This window comes from Diceros bicornis, chromosome 2 (genome assembly GCF_020826845.1).
Source record: "Diceros bicornis minor isolate mBicDic1 chromosome 2, mDicBic1.mat.cur, whole genome shotgun sequence".
Taxonomy (NCBI): Eukaryota; Metazoa; Chordata; class Mammalia; order Perissodactyla; family Rhinocerotidae; genus Diceros; species Diceros bicornis.
This window is the reverse complement of record NC_080741.1, coordinates 1282941-1301835: the sequence shown is the minus strand read 5'-3', so window position 1 is coordinate 1301835 and position 18895 is coordinate 1282941. Positions and strand designations below refer to the sequence as shown.

Below are 18895 nucleotides of genomic sequence, written 5' to 3'. Positions count from 1 at the left end.
CATTATTATTAATTTTTTAAAAAGTTATTCACTTCACATTCTACACTTTTTGCAGTATTTCTTCCAGATATATTTCTGGCACATTGCAGATGCTCCAGAGAAGTCTGTCAAATGAGTGGATGAATGGTTGAAATCTACCTTTTATAATGAGCATATACGACTTTTATGCTAAAACCACTTCTATCTCTAAAGAAATAAACACACAAAAAGAATACAATAAGATCTCTGGGGAATTCCAGAAGACTTTTGCTGATAACTTTAAAGGGTTTACTGAAAGCAAATTATGCTCATACAATTAAAAAGTCCAATATGGTAAAATTCTGGCTGACGGGAAAGCCTTAAGAAACTACAAGCTGCAACAAAACCTGTTTATTGACAAGCACTAAAGCCTGAATTTTATTTATTTATTTATTTTGCTGAGGAAGACTGGCCCTGGGCTAACATCTGCGCCCATCTTCCTCTACTTTATATGTGGGACGCTTGCCACAGCATGGCTTGATAAAGCAGTGTGTAGGTCTGCACCTGGGATCCAAACCTGCAAACCCCGGGCCGCCAAAGCGGAGCATGCGAACTTAACCACTACGCCACCGAGCCAGCCCTTTGTTTTTTTTTTTAACAGTATTGCACAGAAACCTTTTCAAAATGGCTTATATATTAGACTGGTGTATCCTTCTCACCAAGATAGGATGTGTCCTCTCCTCTAGCACTGGAAGCTTCCACCTGGTCTCTCCTGGACTCTGCCCTGTGCACCTTTTTACCTTGGCTGATTGTAATCTGTAATAATTTGCTATAAAAAACCATCACTGTGAGTACACCAGCTTTTCAGAGTTCTACGATTCCTTCTAGTGAAATCACGGAACCTGAGAGTGGTCTTGGTGACCCCTAACACAGAGAGTCATTATTAGAACATTTTTGCCCTATGCTTTAAATTCTGAAATGTCTTCAGCACATATTAACATTTACTGCTTCATGTACCTACACGAGAAGGTTATCGATGACTATGTTTTTTCTTGGCAGTTAGAAATTTAAGAATTTACAGCACTTTGATTAATGACTCTTCTGGGAAGGAACTCCAGGACATAAAGTCATTCTGAAGCAAAGTGTGCTTAATTTCTGCACCCTTTCCAACCTCCTCAAGGGCTCAAAGCCATTCTTTCTTTAATTCACTTTCAAAATATAAAGATAAGATTAAGTAATTTTTAGCTGAAGAATGGCTTATTTCCAACTGAAACTCATTTACACTAAAGCATTTCTTCAACCAACCAAAACTTTACATTTTTTAGCTTTTCCCTCTCCTCCTCACCCCATTATATGAGTTTTAGATATCCCCCAAAAGGTGGGATGATTGAAAAATGAAACAGCCCATGAAACATAATTTATACCTTTTAATAAAACACAATTTACATTTTTTATAAATTATTTTAAACGAGGTTCTCCCCCCAGAGAGGCTCCAGAGTCTGCGGGCAGTGGAGAACTTAGGAGTGCCAAAACTCCAAACCTGGATCTCGCCTTTCTTTGTAGGCTGCCTCCCTGGTAACCTTCCAGTTTCATTACCCTTCACTTCACCCTACCCGCTGCCTGGAGGACCTCAGACACACATTTTATGTTTCATGACTATTTTATTATGGTATTTGATTTTTTTTATTATTTCCCCCCTTTTTGGACATCCTCAAATATTCTTTCTGCTTCTAAGTTCTGGGCAAAGGAGACTCTCAACAATGCCCAGCAAACTGTCCACATCTATCTCATCAACTTCTAATTATCTGCAACTATTTCACACTTTCTCCATTCTCTGCAACACACCACCACCTTCCTGTTCACCCTCAACATTTCACAAAGAAAACAAAATCCAAAGGAAAAGTCCTCAACTGCTTGTCACCAAACCTAAACCCACCTGTGTCAGAACCCCTCCTTTGCTCTGTTCCTTTCTGTGAAAAATGGAAGAGGAGCTCATTTTCCTACCTAAGGCTAATCTCTCCACCTGAGCTCTGCAGCCCAATTCTTTCACTTCTTCAGGGCTGTATCCTATCGAGATTCATCTTCCTTTCCTAAATCGCTGCCTCTTTAGTAGTCGTTAGGCTGTGGATCAATATTCTGGTTTGCTTCTTTCCAGATAAATGGTAGAACTGCATTTTCCCACCCTCAAGTTAAGCATGACCACGTGACCTACTGGTCAGAGAAATGTGAATGGGATTTTCTAAGAATCAGGGACAATTTCCTATATTCCCTCCTTGCTGCCATCAAAACCAGCTGGAAAAACCAATGTTGTTATAAGCTCTTTACTACCACAGCATAATTTAGTCTACTCTGATAACTTTTCCTCTCCACTGGCTCCTTACCATCAGTACATGAGCATGAACATAGTCAAATCTCTTCACTTTTAAAACAACAACAACAAAACTCCAAAAATCCTCTCTGGAATTCTCCCACACCTATCAGCCACTGCCCTGTTTTTCTTCCTCCTCTTCACAGTAAAGCTGCTTGGAAGTGCTCTATTTCTTCACCTCTCCTTCACCAGCCACCCCACTGCAATCTGGTTTTTACCTTCACCACTCCACAGAAAGGGGTCTCATCAAGGATACTGATAGCTAAATCCAAGAGACATTCTGGGCTCTTCCCTTGACATCCGTGCAGTTTGCCACTATTGATACTTTCCCTTTTTTATATACTCTTTTCTCCCTTAAACACTACTCCTGGATTCCAAAACAACACCCATCTCCTTAATTTTCTCTTCTCTGGCTGCTCCTTCCTAGATTCTTTTGCAAGCTTCTCTTCCTGGGCCCATCCTTTACATTTTCTTGTTCCTCACCGTACAGCCTGAGTGACCTGCAGACCAACAGCACTGGCATCATCTGGGAGCCTGTTAGGAAAGCAGAATCTCTAGCCCCACCCCAGTCCTACATTTTAACAGGATGCCAGGTGATTCCTATCACATTCAAGTTTGAGAAGCCATGTCTGTGGAATTGAGGCCTGTACCCACTCCTCCTCTCACTGCTCACTTCCACACTCCAACTACTGTCCACAGGCCCACAAACTGTCACAAGTTCACCTGCAGCCTAGATTTCTCTAGGCATCAGATCCACATGGACTTCTACCTCCTAGAAATCCCCTCTTCTATGCCTTATAACAATATCAAACTCACAGTGTCCTTAAGCTGAGTCCATCCCCTTCCTCCATCAAGGCTGTTCCACATATAGTCATAAAAGTGTCATTCATTAACACTTGCTTTCCCCTTCCCACCAGATAAAACCATTTTGAGTCTATCTCCTCAATCACTTTAATCTGTCCACTTCCCTCCATCTCCACTGCCAATGTCCTAATTCAAGCCATCATTCCTCATCTTAATTACTGCAAGGGCTCCTTCACTGGTCTCCCTGTCTCAGGATTGCCTCTTTTCAATCCATTCCCTACAGAGTAAATTTAAACACAAATCCAGTCATTTAATTTTTTGCTTCAAATGCTGTATGGCTTGCAGGAGTTCTTAGGGAAAAGTCAATGAATTTCAAGGCCCTGCTTACTTTCCTAGCCCAGGGCTTTTCAAATTGCTGTGTGTAAAATTACATTAACGGATTATGACCAATATTAATACAAAAGAGAGCAGAAAGGTACAAACAACAACAACAACCCACAGTAAAGTACAGGTAATTATCATTTTACAAAACTTGTTCAGCTACACACATGCATCTACTGGGCTGCAAATTAAAATATATTCCTTTTTGTGGGAAGTGGCCCACAAGTGTGAGAGCCACTGACCTGCCCTCTTCTCACCACACTCCACAGCCGTGCTCTTGCTCCTTCAGTTCCCTGAACATGGTCTTTTTCACCTCTAGCTTGTGGCACACGCTGCTGCCTCTGCCTGAAAATCCCTTTCCAAGTCCCCAAATCTCAAAACCAGACACACTTTGCCATCTTTCAAATTTCAGCTTAAGGGTTATTTCCTCTGAAAAATCGAGAATTGTCCTCGTTTGAGTTAAGAGGATAGCCCACATTCTCCTTTGTAATGTTTAACACTGTATTCCACAGCCCCTAACACACCACAGTCTCTGTAAGGTAGTGCCTAAGATACCGTCCTCAAATATATTAGACCCTTAGTAAATATCTATTGAAAGAAAAAGTGCATCATAGAATGCATTCACTTTGTAAACACAGGGATTACTTACAAAGTAAAAGCTATGGGAATTCTGAGTGGGAAGCGATCACATACAGCTGAAGGTGGTAAAAGAAAGGGAGGGTGGGCCAATTATTGAAAAACACTCATATTTAGGTAGAGAAGATAGAAAGACACATTTTAGAGTAGAACAGTACGAGAACTGTAACAAAAAGCAAAAATAAAAGTTTGTTTACAAAAGCTATAATTACAGCAGACTGAGGACATGGCTCAGAAAGGTCATTGAAGCTGGATAACCATATTCCTGGAAAACAGGCTAGGATGCAACTCAAATGCATTCGACTGAGAAGTGACCTGGCTTCCAGTCTCAAGTTGAGAGCTAGAGAATGAGATGATCTAATTTTTTTTGTTTCAAAGACCACCAGAGTGGCTCCACAAAGGACAGACCCATGGGGAGTAGGAGGGGAAGCTAGAAGACCAGTTACAGTGGACAAACAGAAACAAGGCAGCGGCCGCGTCTACGGTAACTGCTGTAGGGAGGAAGGGTTGGATTTTGGATGTATTAGGGAGGCAGAGCAGACAGATTTGCTGAAATGAAAGAGGAGAATCAAAGATAAACCCATTTTGCCCTGGGCAAGTGGATAAATGGTAGTGACATTTACTAAAATGGAGAGGGTTTGGGGAGGGGCGGAAATCAAGACATCCATTCACGATAACCCATCACACAACCGGCTTCAACTCAAAATAACGAACAAGTTCTGAATTATCTTTTCATCTTTTCCCAATTAGTCTGTAAGCTCCTTGAACGTCATTATTTCCTTAGATCCCCGTAGCAACATGCATCAAACCTCGCGCGACACGCGGGTAAACAAGACGTGACTGAGAGTGCATAGAAGGTACTGGGCAGGTCCCTCTACAGTAAGCGCTCGACGATTCTTCCAGCCTCACGACGTCTTACCGCCGCTTCCCTGGACTTTGTCAAGAACCAGCCTGCTCACCGAACAGATGAATTTTGGGCTATCATAGAAATACGCTTTCTTTTTAAAGAGTTGCTAAGATAGACAGATAATGCCCAAAAACACTTCAATGAAAATGACAGGACTAAAAGAAAGAACGACTTCAACACAGAAGCCCGAGCGGCGGTTACACTCCATGCGGCACGAAGGGCGCTTGGGCAGCAGTCTCCAGGAACACGGCCCAAGGCCTGCATGAGGAGGGCTTCTGTTAACCACGACTTCTCACTAGGACAGGCCACTCGGGAGCCTGCACGTTCCTTTTACTGCACATCCCCGAGACGCCAGCCAGGCGGACAGCGTCCAGCCCCGGGAGAAGAGCCTAAGACGCACCCTCTCCACAGTCCTCCCACCCCCGGGGCCCCGCTGCCTTCTCAGGGAGCGGCTGCCAACAGCAAAAACCCCAGCCCGACGTCAAGCAGAAACCCCGGTCTGGCTGTTTCAACAGTGAGGGCGAGAGCAGGACTGCCCTTCCGCACGAGGCGGCGGCCCCGCTCGGCGCACCGCGGGCGAGCCCCGACAGCCGCCGTCCCGCACAGACCTCCGCCCCGCGGCCGCGGGGAGGGGGCCGCCCGCCCGGCCAACCGCCGTCACCTCCTGCCTCTCGGCGTCCCGGTTCTTCTGGCCCTGCTTCCGCGCGTACCACAACCCGATCTCGCGGCCCTTCAGGTGCCCGGGGTGTCGGCCTCGCCCGCCCCGGCCGCCGCCGCCGCCGCCGCCGGGGCCTCGGCTCCCCCCGCGGCCGCCGCCGGAGCTGCGGGGCCCGCCATCGCGGCCCCAGCCCTGGGGGCAGTCGTAGCTCATCGTCCCGGCGGACCCAGCCCGCGAGCCCCGGCCGCCGCTGGAAATGGCGACCGGCCCGGAAGCGGGTGCAGGCCGCTTCCGCCTCGCTTCCGGCGCCGGCGCGAGGCGGGCCGTTGAGCGCCCCTGGTCGGCGCTTCCGGTGACGTCACGGCGCCGGCCGCGGGGTCGAAGGGCGGCCCGCGCGAGGCTGTGTGACGCGCCGCGCGGGCCGCCGCCGTGCGTGCGTCGTGCGTCCGCGCCGGGTGGGCCTGGCCCGCGCCCGGCGTGTGAGGAAGTGGGTGGGCTTCCGTCGGGCTTTTGTGGTGAAATCGAGCTCGCTGCCGGCCGGCTCGGCGGAGCGCGTGCGTCCCGGAGACGCGACTTCTGTGGCGGCGCCGCCGCGAGAGTGGCCGCCGCTCCCCGTGCGCGGCGCGGCGCCGCGGAGTGTGAGGGAGGCGGACCGGCGCCGCCCTCCCGCTCGGCCGTGGAGGCGCCGGGACGCCCGGCGGGACGGTGACCAGGACGCGGGCGCGGCTCCCTGCGACCCGTCCCGAGGAGGGGCGGCGGAGAGGGGCGCACGGGCCCGGCGCCCTCTGTGGCGGGGTTCCGAGCGGAGCCCCGAGGACGCGGCTGTGCCCAGTGCCCCCGCGCGGAGCCGCGGGGTGGGCCGGCCCTGCAGACCGGGACCGCGTCCCCGCGGGCGCCGCTGGTGGCCGAGTCTCCTCCCGCCGCCGCGGGCAGCGGCTCCGCGCCCCCCCGTGGGTTTCCCTGAGACCCACGCACGAGGCCCGTGCGTCGTCTGCCCTGCAGCCCCGAGAGCGAGCCCGGGAGGGTCGGGGAGCCTCTCCCCCCAGACAGGTTACCTGGGTGGGCTGAGGGCGTCCTGAGGGACGGCGGGGTCGGCAGTGAGCTCGGGGAGGGCAGAGGTCATCGGGAGGAGGGGCAGAGGGTGCGGAGAGTGAGGGGACTCCCCGAGACCGAGGCGGGACGGGGCCTGGCCGGCCAGGACCCGACACGCCCGTAGAGGACGGCGGTTACTCGGGGGGCCGGGGGGCCGTGGCTGCTTCGAGGACAGAGCGGTGCAGGAGGCGGAAGCGGGTGTAGACAGGCGGGTGAACGGGCGGTGAGGTGGGGAGGCCACACGGGGCGTGGGGGGGCCTGGGGTCGGAGAGTGGGAGCTGCGGCTGTGAGGTGGGACGTGGAGAGAGGAGGGGGTCAGTGAGCAGGTAGCGCCCCCGGAGTCGAGGGGCGTGGGCTGAGGGGGTTGTGGTGGGGAGGGTTGGCGGGGTGTCTAGTTAGTGCGTGGGGAGTGAGTTGATACTGGGAGCTTAGGAGACACGAGAGAGCGGCCGCTCGGACGAGTTAGCAGCACAGAAAGGGCAGACGTTACACCTTTGTGGAGTTGGAGGCGAGTATTAAGACCATCGGAATGAGCATTGCGGTAAATGCGCCCATTCGTTGTGCCCGTTGGTACCCGTGTCCCATTAGACGTGCCCATTGGGCACACTGGTGGGACAAGTGTGTGACCTGTTCGGTAGGTGAGACGGTGGGTGTGTGGAGGCAGTGTGGGTCGTTAGTGAGCCAGTGCTGTGGCCTGGACGTGTCCCCCACAGTTCCTGCGCTGAAGCCCTGGCCCCCAGGGTGCTGGGTTGGAGGTGGGCCTCTGAGAAGGTAGGCAAGTTGGTCGTCAAGTGGGGCCCTGATCTGGTCGGATTGGTGTCCTGGTAAGAAAGACCCCGAGAGCGCGCTGGCTCTCCTCAGAAGAAAGGCCGTGTGAGGACAGACAGGCGGTCTATGAGCCAGGACGGGGCTCCCACCAGGAGCTGCAGCGCGGGCGCCCTGAGCTTGCACTGCCCCGCCAGCAGAGCTGAGAAATGAGTTCTGTTGTGGAAGCCACCCGGCCTGCACCTGCGGCGTTAGTTACGGCGCCCCAGCAGACCACGTCAGGGCGTAGGGGAAGAGGACGGGCATTTATCTGTCACTTAGTACCCGCTGGGTCGTGACTGGCTGGTGCATGTTTGTGGTCAGCAGAGCAGTGACCCCAGAGATGCCCGCATGCTGATACCCGGAGCCTGAGAGGATGCTGTGTTCCAGTGCCAGGGAAGTGAAGGTTGCTGGTCAGCTGGTCGTGGAGCGGAGATGTCCTGGATTACCTGGGTGAGCTGCTGTAATGACGGGTCCTTCAGAGTGGCAGAGGGAGGCGCAGAGAGTTCACGGTGACGCCATGGGAGGCCTCGGCTGTCGCTGGCTCTGAAGGTGGAGGAAGGGGCCACAGCTACGGAGTGCAGCAGCCTCTGAGACTGAAAGAGGAAGCGGAGCCCCCCCCCCCAGCTCCAGGCAGGAACTCTGTCGCAGCTTCCCTGCGACAGAGGTAACAGAAGGTGGTGAACTTGTGCCAGTGAAGACTGAGTGTGCAGTCATTCATTGTGGCAGCAGCAGGAGAGTAAGGACGTTGCGTATTTCACACAGTCCTCTCAATAGCCGAGAGAGGGGTGTTCTATTTTCTGATAAGTTGTGTTATTTCTCTTCACCTCAGGTTTGTCGATCCTGAATAGAATCTTAGTTACGAGTTTAAGTGACTAATTCTTGCTGACATGTTCAGCAGGAAGTAGTACATTATTGCTTGAGGCTGTTGCTTTAGGCAGACACTTCAGAGTAAATGTCCATGTAGTAGAAACCTGCACGAAGGGGAGATTTAGTAGGAAAGACGAGAAGGACGTTAATGGGAAGAAAAGCGTCAGTTGTGACTTGGACTTTTTTCCTGCCTTGATTGGACCCTCAAGGATTCTTAGGTTACCTAGTGCCAGGAAGCAAAGGGAGTGCTGGCTCGTTGTGACTGTCACCGGTGCTCCGCCTGTGCTGTGCTCTGGGCGGGCTGAAAGATGGCTCCCTCGAATGTCCTCTGCACTGATGGTGGCTGGGCCACAGAACCCAGGACTGCTGCTCGCAGACCTACAGGCACCACCTCCCAGTCCAGCCGCCTCTGGATGCAGCAAGGGCGAGCCACACAAGGCCACACACTGGAAACTACCACTGTTTTCCCAGTCTCAGGGAATCCCTGTTCTCCGTCTTCTTTACCCTCACCCTGTGAAACAACTTGCATAATTTTTCATGGGTCTGATATTCATGAAGACCTGGGTGAGGAGTTTTTTTTTAGTGTTGCCCTTGGAAAATGGAACCCTTAATTGACGTACTGCCTCTTGGGGTGGGGAGTGGGGGTGTGCTGATAAAAGTAATCCTAGAGGTCTGTAGAATTGAAAGATCTGGCTGTGTGGGGGTGGGAAAGGAGGGAAAATGGAGGAAATGTTTTTCTCTTATATCAGGAAGAATATGGAAGAACTTATTAAATAACTCAGTAGAGTTTCTTGTCACAAAATTTGGAACTCAAATTGGGAAGTTTTAGTTACACTGAAAATGAATTTGTAGAGGATGACTCTTGTTGACTGAAGCTCTTATAGTCAGATTTAGTTAAAACAGAACTTTAGTTAACAAACCAGACGTCGTGTTATCCTAACTATGAACAGTTGCCACTATCTGATAATTCCATCTGTTTCTCATGAAAAGGAAAAAAAAAATTGTTAGTGAGGTCAAAGGATTCCAGGATCCGTGTTAAAGACCTTGAGTGACTTCCGTAACATACTTTCCCTTGAAAACTATAGTCTCATTAAAGTAGTGGATTTTTTTCTACTCCATTTAAGTACACAATCTTGGAACTTAAGAAAAAATATGAATGAATACTAAGAAAAAATTTTTTAATTTTAATCTCTACATTTTTTCTAAATTAAAAAAAGATAATGAAAATAGGTCTCAAGGCTTCTGTTAGCATGTAGATATGTGTCTACACTATATAGGGTGACTGGATTTCTCTAAACCCTAATGTTTTGACCCTGACATTTTAAAGTTTCTGGGAGTTGTATTTCTGCTAAGTGGTGGAGACTAAAATTTACCTCTGAGGCATTTTTTTTTTCTTTTTCCTGGAAAATTACTGAGTGGGACTATGCATATGTAAAGTAGAAAGACGCTCCTTTGTAATAAAGTGTTTCAGGACAATGTGGCTCCAGGAATCTAAATTGTTCTGCAGAGTGTTGCAAAAGATCATCATCCATGGTGGTTTTATATTTGGATTTTGATTGCCCAGTGTCAGCAAATTGCTGCTATTAAGAAGAATATGTGTTTTTGTATATGTGAATGTTTGTGTATGTGTGTTCTTTATGCATTTTAAGGTTGAGATCTCAAGACTAAAGGGAAGACATACAAATATGATTTTCTTTGTATCTTAATCTGGAGAAGAGATCATATAAACACATTGACCTAGGTTTGGGGCAGTTTGGTCTGTACTAGGGTGTTGATGTCCCGAATTTAGAGTCAAGATCAAGTAACTCAAACTTGGGAACATGTACCACCGTTGGGAACATGTACCACCATTGGCTTATTGTACACAGCACCTCTGTCTCAGCATCTTATGACACCAGGGAGGGGCCACTATTCCCGTTCTGTTATGGTATGGTGTATGATTGTCTAGTGGGATCATAGCATGTGGCAGAGACTGGATCGCTAGCTGTTCACCAAATCTGAATTTCTTCTTCCTGTGCACACAGATAGATGTGTTTCTTAGCCGCCTCTGCAGTTCAGTTGGCTGTGTACTGAGATGCGTCCAGTGTAGTGGAGGCTGCAGTGACTGAGGTGCTGTTCTTCCACGCCAGGCCCGCTAAGAACACAGGTGCGGGATCCTCCATGCCCTTTATCCTTCTGCCAGCTCAATACAGATGAGCATAATGCTTCTTTTCAGCTGTGCCTTGCACATCTCATGGGCAGATGCTAAACCTGAACCTTGCTGGCAAGAGAGAGTGGGAAGTATAGTTTTCAGATTTCTAGCCTCTGCAGTACATGGAAGACTTTAGAAACATTGTGATATTCCAGAGTATTAACAGAAAGTAGATGCTACAGGTAATTTTTTCTCAAGTTACAGGCTCCATAGGTGGACAGTTAAGAAATGTGTAATTTATTTAAAATTACCAAGGAAATCCTTATTTATTGGGTCAGAATACAATACTGCCACTGTCTCCTCTGCTACCACCCTAATCCTAGCCAACATCATCTCCAACCCAGACTTTTAAAACAGCCTCCTACCTGTTCTTTCTGTAATCGTCTTTGTGCCTGTATAGTCTTTTCCCCTGACGACAGACAGTGATTTTGAAATCAGACGTGTCACTCCTTTGCTCAGCATTTTCCAATCTCTTCCCACCTCACTTACAGTAAAATTCCAAGTCCCCTTCCTGGTCTGCAAGGCACTAGTGACCTGTCTTCCCTTATCTGTTTGTCTTTCTCACTCATCTGCGTTCACACTGACCTCCTTGATGGTTTCATGGCGTGCAAAGGGCACACTCCCACTTCTGAAAACTTCTCTTCCCTTTGCTGGGACTGTGGTTTCCCTAGATAATCACACAGCATGTTTCTTGACTTAATTTGAGTCTGATCAGTGAAGCCTTGCCTGACTAAAGTATTTGAAAAAGCTCTCTTTCCATCATTGTTCCTTTATTCTAATTTTTCTTCTTAGCATTTTTATTACCTCTCATGCGTTTCTGTTAATACACTTAGCGTTACCTGATATACATATACACATGTATATGCAGTATATAGTAAATATATTGTAAAGAACTCAGCGTTATCCAAAGAGGTCTGGCCTTTGCCCTTCTGGGGAGGTCATGTCTAAGCCCTTGGAATGTCATACCTGATAGGAGTGACTTTATCTGGGGGCCTTGGACCAGCCAGATAGTGACAATGTGATTTAGGGTGGGGGCTTTGGGTCACTCTATATTAGCATGACCTCCTGACGAGCTGGAAATTGAGATCAGTCATGTGAGCCATCAACCATGCTCACCCCTCCTACCGTGATAGAGTCCCAGTAAAGACCCTGGACACCAAGATTCAGATGAGCTTTCCATGTTGGCAGTACTCCACGTGTGCTGTCACACACTGATGCCAGGGAAGTAATGCTGTCCATGACTCCATGGGGAGAGGGCAACAGAAGCTCCATATTGAGACTTTTCCTGGACTCTGCTGTGTGTACTTCTCTTGGCTGATTTTAATGTTTCCTTTTAAAAAGAAACAGTCCCAAAGTGAAGTCACTTGTGCTAAGCCCCATGTCAGCAAACCCAAGACTTCACTGTATTTCTAGTCTCTCCCAGGAGTGGAATTTTAAACCAATCAGTCCGGGAATTTCCTGATCAACACTAGTGAGGTCATCTGCCTGATAAAACCCCTGCCATTCTGGCCTCTAGGAGAAGGTGACCTTGCCTGAAACAATCCACTCTTTGTTTTCATAACTTCCTCATTCTGCCTGTTCTGCCTATAAAAACCTTCCCTTTTGTACAACTCCTCAGATCACCCTTCTGTTTGCTACATGAGATGCTGCCCGATTCATGAATTATTTAATAAAGCCAATTAGATCTTCAAATTTACTCAGTTGAATTTTTGTTTTTTAACACTTTTGGTGGCAGTGATGGAATGCAAAGTGAACTTCTGACGCTATTCAGGGACCCCAAGAAACACAGGCATGGTAACCATGAACCCTTTGAGATCTCTGTCTGTCTTGCTGTTTCTGAGGGCTGTGGGTAGGTTCCTCCTGGTTCTGAGCTCCGCTCTCTTTATGTCAAGCTCCCAATCTAATTGGCTTTTCAGTTCGCAGTTCCCAGGTTTTTGAATGGAAAACCCCAACCCTTAATTCTGTCCGAAGGTCCACTTGGGAACTGTCAGTGGTGGTGTGCACTTCCCCATCTATGTGGAGCCCCCAGTCTGCAGTCCCTGTTTTGGGGCGCTGCTGGTTCAGCCCTTTGCCCAGTCACAGGTTCCTCGGGGAATTGGTGGTGCACACTGCCTTGTATTGGCCAGTTCACAGTAAATTCTAAACCCCAGCCAGCCCTTGATTCTGTCCTCAGATTCCTCCCTGGGAACTGCTGGCAGTTGAGCCTGCACTTCTCCGTTTGTTTGGAGTCATTTCCTAGATTGCAAAAAGCCGAAAAAATCTGTGGGCACAGGTCGAGCATTTAAAAGCCGTTAGAGTGCTTGTTACCTAACTCAGACTCCCATGGTAGGATAAGTTGGTCATGGGATGGGTTAGATTGACACTAGGTCACCCACGAACTTCAAGAAAATGTCCATGCAACGAAGTATACTGTAAAACATCACATGATTTCCAACCCCACAGCACACTCATTTTAGGTATTAGTTTGGTTCCGAGAGGCTGAAAGTCTTAGCTAAATGAAATAGAATCTTTAAACCCTAAAAGAGTTGTGTGCCACCTTCCGGCACAACTGTTTATATTTAAGAACTATGATCCTGGAAACTGCAGATATGTACAAAAATGGCAAAATCTTACTAAAAACAACCTAGAATTACAGTGGCTGTTACGAGGAACATTCCAAATAGATAAGATCATTTAATAAGTGCACTTGAAAGCAATGGTTCCCAAATTAAACAAACAATGGGATACCTATTTTGACTGGTATGCAGAAGCCACCAAAAGGTTTCAAAATTCCAAAAGAGTTTCATTGAAAGATTCACTACAAAAGGCTAATGAAAAAGTAAAGATATGGGATACCTAAAACAAAAGACTGGAAGACTGATAGAACTCCTGCTGTTCCCCTCTCCCCTCCTTTATTTGAGTACTCATTTTAATAATCCTCTTTCTGAATTGCCTTTCCACTCTGAAGAGGATATGAAACAGTTACCTTCTAAGATAAGAACACTCGAGGCTACAGGTGATCCCCTTCAGGTATCTTTCACTCCTTGGTCAAAGGCTGAACGAAGGGCTGTAAAAGATTTCCTAAACCCAGGGAGGATACTCAAAAATTTTTGTAAATGGATTACTTCCTGAGCCCAGTTGAAAAAGGGAGATAAAGTTTCACATTGTCCCTTCCTTTCCAAATCCAGACCAGTTGGTTATTGATCCTTCTCTCCCCGGGATACGTGTTGCTGTCTTGCTGGTCTTGTTTTACATCCTAAGAACTTGGTTTGGCTTTCTGCCTGCCTGGGATATGCAGTTTGTTGGTTCCTTCTTTTGGCTCTCTTTGAGGACACCTCTTAAGTCCACGGGATTGTTTAATACTGACAGAAATATTTACTGTTTCTCCTGGTGGAAACCTGACAGAATGTTTGAAAGGATTTAATAACTTGATGACCAGAAATTTCTCCAAATTGGAAGCTGATATTCAGAGCCTGATAGGGTTATTTTTTTAGGCTTTCTCCCCTAAGCTCAATGTACTCAGAGGGAAAGAGAAACATTCCACCATAGGTGGGTGGGTATGTTAATGCTTTGATACCATTTAGGGGGCAACCTGATTCTTTGAGGGATTAAAAACAGCTGTCCTTGTTTTACAAATCTAATCTTTACAGGACCAGATGTGTAGCTCCAGAAACAATTGCAAGTCCACCAATACTTTTTACAAATCCCCACACCTCCCCTGTTCATCTCAGAAAGCTTGTAAATACGCCCTTAGGAAACCAAAGTCTCTGGAGGAACTTGCATTCTTTCCCTGTGGCTTTGAGATGTAAATGTTAACTCTTATCTAGGTCATCTCTTTAAAATACAAACTTCAGGGAGGTAATTCTTATCAGAGGGATAATGAAAGGGAAGATCATTTGAAATAGATTTAACTTCTTTTATAAACTAGTGAGTTTTGCATTATCATACCCATCCCATGGCAGTAATTTAAAAAATAGAAGCTATAAGATCTCTATTTTTTTCTTAGATTTTATTTTTATTTTGTATATTTATTTTTTATTGCGATGACTGGTTTATAACATTATATAAATTTCAGGTGTATGTCCTTATATTTCAATTTCTGTGTAGATTACATCATGTTCACCACCCAGAGACTAATTACAATCCATCACCCTACACATGTGCCTAATCGCCCCTTTCACCCTATAAGCTCTCTATTTGCATCTGTCTGTTTATATGTGTCTGTGTATGTATGTTGTAGATGTGTGATATTTTCTATCTCTGGATGGTATCGCCAAAATTAATTTATAAAAGAGCTTTACTTAATTGGCTTAAAGAAAATCAAGTGCTTATACAAATAAAATTCTCAGAAATACAAAAACTAAGCCAAGTGTTTTTCAAGTTCACGTGATCTAGAATTATCTTGAGTAAATAAAAGCTAGATTAAGGCATGTCTTTAGAGTTATCAGCATTAAATATAAAACCTTTATTCCACCGGAGTTTACTAATCAAATAAGTTCTGCAAAATTTGTCAGCAAGAAAGATAGCTTGGGATGATGGCTGACTTTGACTAAAGATATTTCTCATGAAGTTTTGCGGGTAATCTAAACATAATTGTTGAGAACAAGTAAGTTGAACAGATGTGAGTAGGATAAAAAGTTTTTAGCAGAACTTTTTAAACATTAATAACTGAACATAGGTTTATTTACTTTTGACTTCTTGTTACTGAGAAATTTAAAATATTTGTCTGTTAGTGAACATATCCTGTGCCATATTGAAAATTTGCTATGAGAAAGCAAGTTTGTAGAAATTGTAGAAAGTATTTATAAGTTTGCCAAACCACAGAATGTTAATATGAAAGACAGTTCATTTCTTTATTTTTACTAAAAATTAAGGTTTTTAAAAGTTAAGAATTCTAATATGTATAACTAAAACCACTAGAAACAAGAAGGGAAACATCTATTTATTCAAGGAAAGAGGGATGTGTGTTTTTAGTAAAAGAAGATATGAGGAATGGAAATGCCTTTTTTTGTTGAGGGGAAACAAAGTAATTTTGTCTTAAAGTGAGGCTGGTTATTTCAAAAATGGGAAAGAGGGAAAACAGGACAAAATCTGGATGTAAAAAAGAAAGTTGTAGAAGGTTTGCAGAAAGGATTCTTGGGACAGAAATTTTATGTGTGGTCAATCTAAATGAATTATTTACAAAGGTTTTAAAAGGAAAAGCTTGAATATCAGTAGTGGACTTAAGTAAAACTAAACCTTAGTTTTCTTTCACCTGATAAAAGGACAAAGTTTTCTTGGACTATTGGTCTGCTTTTGATAAGAAATTGTAAACAGGGCCGGCCCCGTGGCCTAGCGGTTAAGTGCGTGCGCTCCGCTGCTGGCGGCTGGAGTTTGGATCCTGGGCGCGCACCGATGCACCACTTCTCTGGCCATGCTGAGACCGCATCCCACGTACAGCAACTAGAAAGATGTGCAGCTATGACGTACAACTGTCTACTGGGGCTGTGGGGGAAAAAAATAAATAAATAAAATTAAAAAAAAAAGAAATTGTAAACAAAGGTTTCTCTTTATCTTTTAACTTATCTGCCTGGAAAATAAAGATTCTGTGCTTTATCAAAATAATTTTCTGTGTGTGCTGTCTTTATCAGGTCTTTGACTACTTGAGTAAAACTAGGCTTCTCAATATTGAAAGAGCTAAGTTTTGCTCAGAATTATGTAACCTATATTTGCCTGTGAAGTCTCTAGTTAACTAGGATAGTTAACTAAGTATTGTTTCACAGTGACCTATGATCCTATTTGATCAAGTCTTTTAGAACGTTTTGATATTTTTAATGAACTTCCCAAGAATCAAATTCTAAATGAATTCTTTTTGACCTCGAACTATCATCTCAAATTTGTTTTCTTCTTATAAAAAGAGAGATGTTGCACTAGTTAGGCTTATTTGGTATGTTAAATTACATGAGAAGCATTGTCAGGGGCCGGCCTGGTGGCTCAAGCGGTTAAGTGCACGTGCTCGGCTGCCGCGGCCCAGGGTTTGCCGGTTCGGATCCCGGGTGTGTACCCACGCACTGCTTGGCAAGCCATGCTGTGGCGGCGTCCCATATAAAGTGGAGGAAGATGGGCATGGATGTTAGCCCAGGGCCAGTCTTCCTCAGCAAAAAAAGAGGAGGGTTGGCAGATGTTAGCACAAAGCTGATCTCCTCACAAAAAAAAAAAAAAAAAAAAAAAGCATTGTCAAATAAGGATAAACCTTAGGTTATATTTTATGGGTATAAGTGTACTAGAAATTGTATGAAGTTCGAAAAAATCTGATATAGCCTGGTATAATGTTATCACTTGTGATTCTAGTTATTATTTTAGAGTTTTGTGTGTCACAGAAATAATCAAATTTCCTTATAAATTCCTTTATAGTGAGCTCTCATCAGATCTTTTAACAATGGGCACTTTTTAAGTCTTTTTTCATTTTACAGACAGTTATTATTTTACTCAGATGCTTTTGCAAAAGTGTTCCTTCAAAAGTACTTCATCTTCAAGGAGCTTCATGGAAAGAATTTTGACAAGTATAGGTTTCTGATAACTTTAAGTTCATAAAACTGAACTGGTAAGAATTTCCAGAACTAATGGAAAACTGGATTCAAGCAGAGCAAGCATTAATTGCATCGGACTACCTGAATTGAGGAGGATGATTATAATTTTATGACTTCTTATTTGAAACATTGCTGGTTCCTTAATGTTTTGTTGTTCCAGATTTAAGGAAACCTTTTGTCTTAAGCTACCTATGACTTACAGCAATTTGGTAAAGTATACCTTTGTAAACAAAGATAAAGCATTTACTTTTTCTCCTTACCTGATCCCTCCAGAATTTGGAAATTCTTAAGTATTTTTTTCATGGCAATATAGTTAGTTATTTGCATAAGTTCAATGAGAATCTGTTCTTCTTGTAACAGGACAATTGGAAATATTGTCTAACTGTGGTTGACTTTACGGAACCAATAAAGCTTCTTGGGAAAATTGGCCTGCTTACAAGATTCCAACAAAGTAGTCTTAAAAAGAGCTTATGTGGTCAATTACTATTCTTGCTGCACTTATGTAAAGAATCAGCCCAAGTTTAATGCAAACAAATTAGTTTTACTGTGATTATCTTGGTAAGAAATGGGGGTAATTGTAGAGAGAAAAATTATGTTGGCACCTTTATAAATATTAGATTCTAGTTTAATTGTCTTTGAAGTTTTGTTGTATACGTGCAAACTGGACTGGATCCTAAATTATTCTAGTTTTCTCAAATATCTGGCTACGACTCTCCAAACTAATGTTTCCAGTTTTCTCCCAGCTTTCTGATTTGAAATCACTAAGAACGAAAACTACCCTTGAATCTCGTTGGAAGGGACTATACCATGTCCTCCTCACTACCTGGATGGCATCCAAACTTCGGGACTTGAACCTTGGATACACTCTCACAGCTGAAGAAGGCTCCACCTGACACCTGGTCTTGTACAGATGCTGGGGACCTCCAGATCAAATTGACCAGGAAGAGAAGCAGCTGATATCAGTGTAGACTGCTTTGACCCAACACACCAGTTGAAGACTTTCTACTTTAGCTAAACATGAAACTCTTTCTTTTCTTTCTTTCTTTTACTCTGGCAATTGGCCTGAAAAGATAACACTATCATCCTTATCTGCCAGGCCGTTGCTAAGGGGGGTAACCTCTGGAATTTAGAACAACATTTTATTTCAGGCTAGGAAAAAACCTAAGTGGCCCCTGGCTTGAAAAGGAAAATGCAACAATTCCTACAAATGAATCCATCAACAGTGCCACCTTAGTGGAAGTGGTTTGTACCCCAACAGGATTTATTTTTTGTCTGTGGTGCTTATCATTCTTCTTGGGCCTATAAATAACTAGATAGCTGGCACATGATCGGGCAATGCCTCTTAGGTCATCTAAGCATGCCCCTGCCTGTTCACAAACAGACTGAAGATACTTCACTGGTCAACTCTTCTGAATTTATATCATTGAGATAAAAAGACCTACCAGGAGGCATTTGTAATTCAGAATTGGCTCCCTTTGACAGACCTCTACTTCCTTGGTTAAGAGTAAGTGTAAATGATGCTATGATCAGGAACTTCTCCTTAACTCTTGGAAGCATTGCAGAATCCACTGCTAAAGCAATGGCTGCCTGGCAAAAATCCTTAGACTGGCCAAATGTGTTTATGACAATAGTATTGTCCTTGGTTATCTTTTAACTGAGCAAGGAGATATCTGTGCTG

General features: G+C 45.1%; 1 protein-coding gene across 2 annotated transcripts in view; it reads right to left on the bottom strand.

Moving 5' to 3' along the window:
* Positions 1–5965, bottom strand: part of DHX36 (DEAH-box helicase 36) — a 42021-nt gene extending 36056 nt beyond the window's left edge. The window contains exon 1 of one of the 2 annotated variants that reach the window (XM_058550625.1): positions 5716–5965. In XM_058550625.1, the coding sequence (XP_058406608.1) occupies positions 5716–5925 (210 nt within the window). In that variant the 5' untranslated portion in view covers positions 5926–5965. Of the gene's footprint in view, positions 1–677; positions 1209–5715 lie in introns of those variants that run through there. The other variant, XM_058550626.1, reaches the window with a different exon arrangement.
* Positions 5966–18895: the final 12930 nt, after the last annotated feature.